Source organism: Elephantulus edwardii, unplaced genomic scaffold (assembly GCF_000299155.1).
Source record: "Elephantulus edwardii isolate Elephantulus edwardi_28Jun2011 unplaced genomic scaffold, EleEdw1.0 scaffold00055, whole genome shotgun sequence".
NCBI lineage: Eukaryota > Metazoa > Chordata > Mammalia > Macroscelidea > Macroscelididae > Elephantulus > Elephantulus edwardii.
Window position 1 is genome coordinate 363,578 of NW_006399805.1, and position 9,467 is coordinate 373,044.

Below are 9,467 nucleotides of genomic sequence, written 5' to 3' on the forward strand. Positions count from 1 at the left end.
ACCTTCCCCAGCCCTCCTGAGAGCCGTTCTGGAGTCACACGCAGGCGGTCAGCACTACTGCTCTGCAACAGCATGGGCTCCTTATTAGTAAGCCAGAATGGAGAAAAACTTAGCATCACCTGACCACAAGGGAATTCCGATTTTATTTTTCAAAAAGTTGTTCCCATCTCAGTTTCCTCCAGGAAGGACATGGAACTGCTTCAGGATGAGCATAATGATTCCCATTGCCGGAATATTCGGAATACCTTCCTCGACTTCTCAGAGAAACTCTACAGAGAGAAAAGTTTATCAGAGACCAAGTTCTTTTAAAGAGATAAAATGTACCAATTAGTTGGTAAATTTCTCTTGCAATGATGTAGCTATGTCTAGGAGGGAGCAGAACAAATTATATTTCACCCTGTGCTATAAATAATAATGACCTCAAACAAGAGTAAACTCTCTGGTTGCTGCTAAGAATAAATACAGCAAAGCAAACACTAACTTTAACAGTTTCTAATTATACAAATCAGTGAGCCTATGTATTTTTCACGAGAGCTCTCTTGGCCTAGTGGGGAGGGAGTTGCACTGCCTGCCCAAAGGAGTGAGGTTTGACTCTCTAAGGGTCCTAGAGGATCACCTATGAGTTGGAGTTGGTCCCTACTTGAGGACAATGAGGGAATGGTTTAGTCTTCAAGTAGGTGCAACCGTTCTCATCTGATTTTCTGAGCTGGTTCTCCTCTGGTAGCAAACTCACTCACTCTTTGGATCTTTGAAGTTGCTCTTTTCAATTTTATCTCATGTAGGATTTTAAGACTATACATATAGCTCTTAAATGACCAAGCACTATGATTAATTAAAGCTTTTTTTTTTTGCTAGTTAAGCTAAACTACTGCTTGGTTTTCAGAAGAGTTCAGCAAGTATAGTTGGTTTAAAGATTACCACCAAGCAACAGTTTAGGGGTTCAACCAAGCTTTGTGGGTCCAAAATTTTTGAATTTCAGGAGAATTTGGAAGTCTGTTCTGCACTGACTCCCTTTTAATTCATTATTTCTTGGGAACAAGGAACCACTTATGTCTACATGAGTCTAGCTGTCCAAGGCCAACAAGGAATAAAACAAAGTTAAATGACCTTAAGAGTTTATACTATGACCTTGGATTTCTCAACTTGGTTTAGCCAGCAGAGCTAATAATAGGAAGAATTTCACTGCCACTTGATCATGCCCATGAAGCGATCTGTGAATTCTGAGAAACAGTGTTCCCGGGAGACAAAGCACTTCACTGAAAGACACAGTTCTCAGTGATGTGGAACCCCGGCTTCTCTCTGCCATGAACCCACAATAAACTGAACAGACGGTCCACGTGGGAAGGTCTTGAGAACAGCACAAACCACATCGAATAAGGCAACCCACGTTTTCTGACCCAAGAGGACACTTTCAGTGCTTCCTTAGACTCTTCAAGGCTGTGTGTCTCAACAAATCAAGTCTTGGGAGGGGATATTTTGAGCTCTTAACTAATGGACAAGGGGGAATTAAGTTAATAATACAGTATTAGAAGACAAAGTTGAGAGGAAGTGAAGTTTATAAGATCATGTAAACCTTTTCCTAACAGCAAAGAGCCTTTAAAGTTTCCTGTCAGAGCAGTGCTGGGAAGGTTTGAGAAGCAGCTAGCAAGAGCAATCTGCAGTCCTGAGGCCAGTGCCAATCATAAGGCCAACTCCCTCCATCATGAGAAATCCCGTGGGACTTCATTTTAGTGACAGTGACATAGGGAGTCTTAATAAAAACTGCCGATACACCATTTTGCGAAGATCTATGTATTGAGAACTTACGTGCAAAGATAGGTTTAATCAAAGACCTATAATCAAATAACAATCTCTCTTCAAAAGTTTTTAAAGTGGGTAAATGCAGATTCTTTTCTGGTGAGACTTGGGAAACCTTTGCCTGCCTATCTGCCAAGGGCACCAAGTGTCCGCTCTTGACTCTTGGCCTGACTGGAGATCCATCAAATGAAGTCCTGTGACCCCACCAACAAGCCACACTATGAAGTCCTGCTGGCGAGGACTGCTGCACTGTGTCCCTAGGGGACAGAGGGAGGTGTCTACTAGGATACCAGGCACTTGTGCAGAGAGCCAGCAAAGGAGAGGGGGCTCAGTTTCTAGGACTCCTTCATGCCTCCAGTGACCTTCAGTCTCCATGCGGAACAAACCCCCCGCTCGGTTTTCAGCTGTTATGATGGACTCAGCTTTACCCACATTGGTAACCTCAGCAGTCAGCACGTCAGCTAATGTGGCTGGCCGAGCTCTGTAACTGTGGACTTGAGTAACGTGCCTGGTGTGAGAACAGAATCATAATCTCAAGAGTCAGAGCTCAGGGCTCCAATCAGCTAAGGTGGTTGGCCAGGTTCCAAGGACAAGTCACAGTAACTGATGCGGAAAGCAGCTGTGCTGCAACCTGAGGCCAGAGCAGCTGCTCAGGCGTCTATTTCTGTGTCTGTCCTCCTAGTCTACTGTGAATCACTTTAGCTGAGGAAACAAAGACTTTACTAAAATTTGAGCAAATGCCATGTACTAAGCAGTAGAAAGGCTGACCCTTCTCTGAGTCTGTTTTCTAGGACAGGCAGATACATCTACTCAGACTTATGAAAGCAGAGGACAGGCAGGGTGCTAGTTATGGGACGAGTCTCAGCTCTCCTCCACCCCACTCAAAGCAAGTGCTGCACACACAGAGGGACTTTCCCTCACCAAGGAGTCAGCTTCAGCAGGCTGCTTGGACTGAGTGTGGGCCAGCAGTGTGGTCAACACAGCCTTCCAGCCAGGCTCGCCCACGGGGCCACCATCCACTCCGCCTTTCTCTCCAGTTTCCTTACTGGGTGTGACATTCACCCAGGGACACCAATCTCTGTGCTGAGAGGTGGGATCAAAGAAGCTTCGGGAAGGTGTGTCCTGGGAGAAGAAGAAAAGGGACAAGGGTAGTAAAGGGGAGAGGCCAGGCAGCTTGAAGGAGACACAGCCATTCGTCAAGTCCAGAATTTTCCATATGCTCACAGTTTTAGCTTTTTACCTTTGCTTTTCAGTTCTGCCTCGGTGTTTCCTCTCATGGCCTTCATTCTTCCATTCCTTTTGTTAGACAATCTTATCAGGTTTTGTCCCTTCATTTCACTACTGCCCCAAATACTTACTACTACTCTAGAATTCACCCCAAAGGAACAAATAACAAAATTCTTCTATCAGCTCTCATAGTACATCTTGATACACATACATGTGGCCTACTTTTAGGTGTAGGCCTGGGAGGCATCCCTGCTTGCTTCTCCTGGCTGCCCAGGGAGGAGTGTGTGTGTGGGGTCTGCTCAGGGACTCACCGAGCTGCTGGAGGAGCAGAGACGGGCTCGTTTGGCTTTCCGCAGAGGGCTAGAGGGCACGTCCAGGCCAGGAGGGTCTCCGGTCCCCATGCTTCGGGTCACTGGGCGGGTCCTGGTGGTGGGACTAGCAGCTTCTGGTTCAGGACGGTCAACAGGACTGGAAGAGTCCCAGCTCCGAGTACGGGAGATGATGGGACCTGGGCTCTTTTCAGCCTCAAAGGGGAGGGGAGAGAACAGAAATGCCCAAGTGATTGTGACTGTGATAAAGAGAAATATTCCTAGAAGCAAGTAGAGCTAATCCTTATTGTCTAAAGAATTTAGCTTCTTCATTACAGCTGGTGGAGAGTAACACTACATGGTATTCTGACAACTGTGGTCAGAATCGCAGCCGACTCACTAAGCTCACTGTCACACACAGCCCCCTGCTCCCCAACAGCAGAATGTCAGACTTGATGGTGACGGTCTAGGTTTCTCCTGAAGATTAGGGACAAGGATGCCATGTGTGCCATTGCTATTCAGCATTGGCCCAGAAGTTCTAGCCAGAGTAACTGACCAATTACTCTAGGTAAGAAAATGAAAGGTCTCAAGATCAAAAAAGAAGAAAAAGCACTATCTTCATTTTGCATGCAAATGATCCTAAAATCCAAAACTCAAAAAAATTAATTACTAGAGTTAATTAAGGAATTCACCGAAGTTGCAGGGCACAGGAGCATCAACATGAAAATGAGTCATTTTTACACGCCAGCATGAACCCCAAAAGGAAACTAAGAAAAGAATTCCATTTTCCACAGAATCTAAGGTAAAACACTCAGGAATAAACCACAGAGATTAAAAGAAGATACACAAATGGCTAGTAAGCACACAAAAAGATGCTCTCAACATCACTAGCTATTATGAGAAGTATATGAAAACTACAGTGAGATATGAAACATGAAAATCACTTCCTCCCACTAGGATGGCTATTATCAGAAAAACAGAACTACCAAGTGTTGGCCAGGATGTGGAGAAACTGGAAGCCATGTCCACAGTTAATAAGATTGCAAAATAGTATAGTCACTGTGGAAATCACTTTGACGGTTTCTCAAATAGACACCGATAGATAAATGTTCACAGTAATCCTACTTACAAAAGCCAAAAGATGAATTAAAGGGAATTCAAAGTTGTCAAAAATAAAACAGGATGTGTAATAATTGATAAGCTAGTGAGCTGAGCTGGATGGATACTGGTCATTTTTAATCAATCGTACGATTCATTATACCAGGAATGACAAACTGAAGAAGAATGGTGCTACACTGACTGTCAAAAAGAACATTTCAAGATGTGTCCTTCAATGATAGAATAACATCCATATGGATATGAAGAAGACTTGTTCATACCACTATTATACAAATATATGCAACAATTAAAGTCAAAGATGAAGAAACAGGATTTCTATCAACTTCAGCAGTCTGAAATGGACTGAACATCCAATTAAGATACACTAATAACATCTTGTGATCAGAATGCAGAAGTTAGAAATAAAAGAAGCACTTGAGCTCAAACTCATTACTACCGTCAGGTCAGAAATGACTCACAGCTGACCCTCCAGCTGGTTACGAGAGGCTGCAAACTGCATAAAAGATTGCTCCCTTTCTTCCTCAGAGCCTCTGATGGACTCAAACCACCAAAAAGAGGCTGCCTCTGGATTAGTGCAACTCCTTATAGATGCCGCCACTGGAGTTCACAAGGTCTGGCAGTTAGAAAAGATGACCCTGGTGACAGAAATGAAGCCAGAGCTACAACGACCAATGCCTTACTCACAAAATACGTTTTTTTTTAACAACACTTTTTAAAAATTTATTTTATTTTATTTTAGAGAGAGAGAGAGAGACAGAGACAGAGAGAGAGTGTATGTGTGTACCGTCAAATCAGATCTGACTGGTACAGGAGGAGATTGTTCCTCCTTCTCCAGCAGAGCATCTGGTGGATTTGAACTGTGTACCTCTGGGATTGCAATACACACAAAATACAGTTTTACAAAGACCATATATAGTAGCTATATATGTCAGAAGAAACTCTAAAAATTGCACTAGAGAACTGAAAAGCTAAAACAAAGGTAAGAGGTAAAAAGAGGTAACTGAATATTTCAAATGGAAGTTCAAGAAGACAAAGCAAAGTATCATAATGAAATGCACAAAGGGCTGGAGTTGGAGAATGAAAAAGAAAGAATGCCTCAGTATTTCTCAAGTTGAGAAAGATCTGAAAACAAATTCAAGCCTCGGGTTGCAACACCAAGAGATGCTATGAGAAAACTCTTGTGTGATCCAGTAAGCATCAAAAGAAGATGGAGCGGTGAGCTCTGGTGGCCTAGTGGCAAGAAGCTGTACTGCAATCCCAGAGGTGCATGGTTCAAATCCACCAGACACTGCTGGAGAAGGAGGGACAATCTCCTCCACCTCAGGAATGGATGGCATACCAATGAACATGATCCAACTAACGCTATAGCCCTAGAGGCGCCCACGAGACAGTGCGAGGAAATTCAGCAGACACTAACCAGGCCAACAACAGGAAAAGGTCTGTATTTGTGCACATTTCAAAAACAGATGACCCAATCAAGTAAAACCTTGCTGAAGATTGTTAAAAAAATGGCCAAAGTCAGAAGCAGCTTTTTTTGATACCAGATGGATTTTGGCTAAAAGTAAAGAATACTAAGAGAGGATTACTTGGATTTTTTGAACTAAGGAAAACACTGAACAGTGTGGATCATGAAAAATCATGGATACATTAAGAAGAATGGCTATTCCTAAACATTTACTTGTGCTCATGCAGAATCTGCACACAAAACAAGAAGCAATCATTAGAATAAAACAAGGGAACGGTGCATGGCTTAAAGCCAGGAAAGACTTATGCCAGCATTGTCTTCTTTCACCATACCTATTCAAAATAACCTAAGAAGCTAAACTTGATCAAGAAGACTCATTAGCAACCTGCATCATGCAGATGACACAACCTTGCTTGCTGAAAGCAAAGCAGACTTGAAGCACTTAATGAGGATCAAAGACTGTAGCCTTCATTATGGATTATACATCAGCAGCACAACAAAAATTCACACAAGTGGATCAGTAAGCAGCATCATGACAAATGGGAGAAACGAAGCAAAGATTTCATTTTACCTGGATCCAAAATCAACACCCATAGAAGCAGTGGGCAGGTTTTTTTAAGTGGTAAAGGGTAAGGACATCTCTAAAGTATGCCTAACTCAAACCATGATATTTTCTCGCTTCAAATGCATATGGATATTGGACAATGATTCAAGAACACTTAAGAAGAACTGATGTTTCTGAACTGTGTGTTAATATACCATGGACTGCCAAAAATAACTAACAAATCTGTCTTACAACAGGTATGGTCAGAGTGTTCCTTAAAACAAGGATGGTTACACTTTGTCTCACATACTTTGGGCATATTATCAGGACAGGTCAGTCTCTGCAGAAGGACTTTATGCTTGGAGCTCTGGTGGCCTAGTGACAAGAAGCTACACTGCAATTTCAAAGGCACAAGGTTCAAGGCCATCAGTCTCTCTGCAGAAGAATGAGCAATCTCCTCCCTTTTGATTAACTGCCTCTAAAAACCCGCCAGAGGGTCAGCTTTGGGTCGGTTCCAACTCAAGAGTACACAGCAACAGCTGAGGGGAGACCCCCTCACCCCCCTTGAGACGGACTGACATAGTTACTCCTGGGCTTAAGCATAGCAAATCATGAGTACGGAGAAGGATTGGACAATGTACTGCTTTACACAGAGTCACCATGGGTTGAAGTTTATTCAGGAGCACCTAACAACAAAATTTCTACCATTTACAAAAATAATTATTTACAATCCATCCCCAATAAGCCCAGTGCATACCTGCTCGGAGCCTGGGGAACACGTGGCATCCTGGCTGCGGGTCATCATCCTCCGAGGAGACTCAGGAACCAGAGGGAAGCGCTCTGGCCGTCCCTCAGAACCTGGGACAGGAGAGCTGCTGAGGCCAAAAGACGAGTCCAGGTCTGTCATGGACGACTCAATCTGCTGGAAGCCCCAGAGCCCCACCTTCCGCATACATTGAGAGCACGTCAACAGGGAAAGCTGCATTGGTTCCAAGGAGGAACTAGGGATGAAGAGAGAACAAAGTACACTTGCACAAAGGGTAACATTTCCAAAAGTGAGTATTCTTTATCTCAACGCAAAATATTGTAACAAAAGCAAGAGTTAAAATGAAATATGCAAAGGGGTAGGAGTAAGAAAATCAAAGGAGAAGAACACGCTTGGTGTTTCTCAAGCTCAAAGAACTAAAGAACAAATTCAAGCCTCACACTGCAATACTGAAAGATTTTACAGGCAAAATATTAAATGATGCAGAAAGTACTAAAAGAAGATGGAAAGAATACAAAGAGTTGCCATACCAAGAAGAACTAGGTGACAATGAACCATGTCAGAAAATATCATATGATTTAAGAACCAACAGTATTGAAGGAAGAATTTTAAAAAATGCATTGAAACAGTGGCAAAAAATAAGGTCCCAGGAATTGATAGAATACCAACTGATGTCTTTCAACAAACAGATGCAGTCCTGAAGTGCTCACTACTAGCCTATGCCAACAAATCTGGAAGATAGCCATCCGGTCAACTGACTGGATGACATCTTTTTCTGTTCCCATTCCCAAAATAGGTGATCCAACAGAATGTGGAAATTATCAAACAGGCTCATGTGTGAAGTGGCTGGATTCTGGAAGGTGGGTTCTCTTGCTTTGACCAAGGGTCGCGGGTGGACTGTTTGGCTGGTTTTTATTTTGTTCACAATCGTGTTAGTTGACTGGATTTACTGGATTTAGCTAACAATGAGCTGTGGGCTGAAAGCCTCTTGTTAAGAGTCTATCAGGACCTGGTGGACAGGCCTTTATATTTAACAGTCAGTTAACTGGGCCCTGACTAAGTCTCCAGTTTGGAGGCTCATTTGTAAAGTGGACAGTTGTGGCCCTCAGGTCTGGTATTAATTGTTTTGTTTTGATTTTTAAATTTTTTTTTATTTGGTATTAATTGTTTGAGATGAATATTCTTGTAAGTGATACAGCACTGGTCTGTCAATTTGCTGTACTAAATTGGGGTTGCTGTAACGCTGAATGCTGTGCCACTGGTGTGTTAAATGCTGTAACGGTTACCCATGGTGGACAGGGTTTGGTGGAGCTTCAGATTAAGACAGGCTTGGAAGCAGGAGTGGCATCCACATCCTAAACAATATGCTTCTGGAAATTCGATGAACTTAGAGAAATAATGATAGTTACAGAACACGGTTCATGGTCTGTTGTTTATAGGGTCACTATGAGTTGTGCTCACCTCAGTGGCACTTAACAACAACATCATTTATATTACATGCAAATAAAATGTTAAAGATTATTCAAAATTCCTATTGGCAAAGAACTGCCAGAAATTCAAGCTGGATTCAGAAGCAGCAGTGACATGACATCATTGGTGATGTCTGACTGATCTTGGCTGGAAGCAGAGAATATCAGAAAGCTGCTTACTTGTATTTTACTGACTATGCAAAGATATTTTACTGTATGGATCATAATAAATTACAGACAACATTGAAAAGAATGGGAATCCCAAAACACTTAACTGTACTCATGCAAAGCCTATAAACAGACCAAGAAGTGGCTGTCTAAAACAGAACAAGGGAACACTGAATAGTTTAAAACCAGGAGAGATGTGTATCAGGGTTGTATCCTTTCTTTATACTTAATTCAATGTGTATGCTGAGCAAATAATTCAAGAAGCTGGACTCCGTGAAGGAAAATGTGGTTATCAGGAAGGGAGGAAAATTCATCAATAACCTGCATTATACATACGACACAGACCTTACTTGCAGAAAGTAAAGACTTGAAGCTCTTACTGAAGAAGATCAGAGACTATAGCCTTCCATTCAGATTACACCATTTTATCAAGAAAACAAGAATCCTTACCACTAGACCAGCTGGCAACATCATGGTAGATGGAGAAAAGACTAGAGCTGCCCACAACTTCATTTGCTTAGATCCATGATGAATACCAATGTTGTTGTTATGTGCCGTCGAGTCGTTTGTGACTCATAGCGACCCCATGCACAACAGCCCTAAA

At 42.5% G+C, this 9,467-nt stretch overlaps 1 protein-coding gene across 1 annotated transcript in view; it reads right to left on the reverse strand.

Moving 5' to 3' along the window:
• Positions 1–200: 200 nt before the first annotated feature.
• Positions 201–9,467, reverse strand: part of ZC3HC1 (zinc finger, C3HC-type containing 1) — a 36,136-nt gene continuing 26,869 nt past the window's right edge. Inside the window, exons 7-10 of the mRNA XM_006887194.1 lie at positions 7,218–7,515; positions 3,336–3,548; positions 2,719–2,919; positions 201–269 (exon numbers count right to left, since the gene is read on the reverse strand). Coding sequence (XP_006887256.1) covers positions 201–269; positions 2,719–2,919; positions 3,336–3,548; positions 7,218–7,515 — 781 coding nt within the window. The remainder of the gene's footprint in view (positions 270–2,718; positions 2,920–3,335; positions 3,549–7,217; positions 7,516–9,467) is intronic.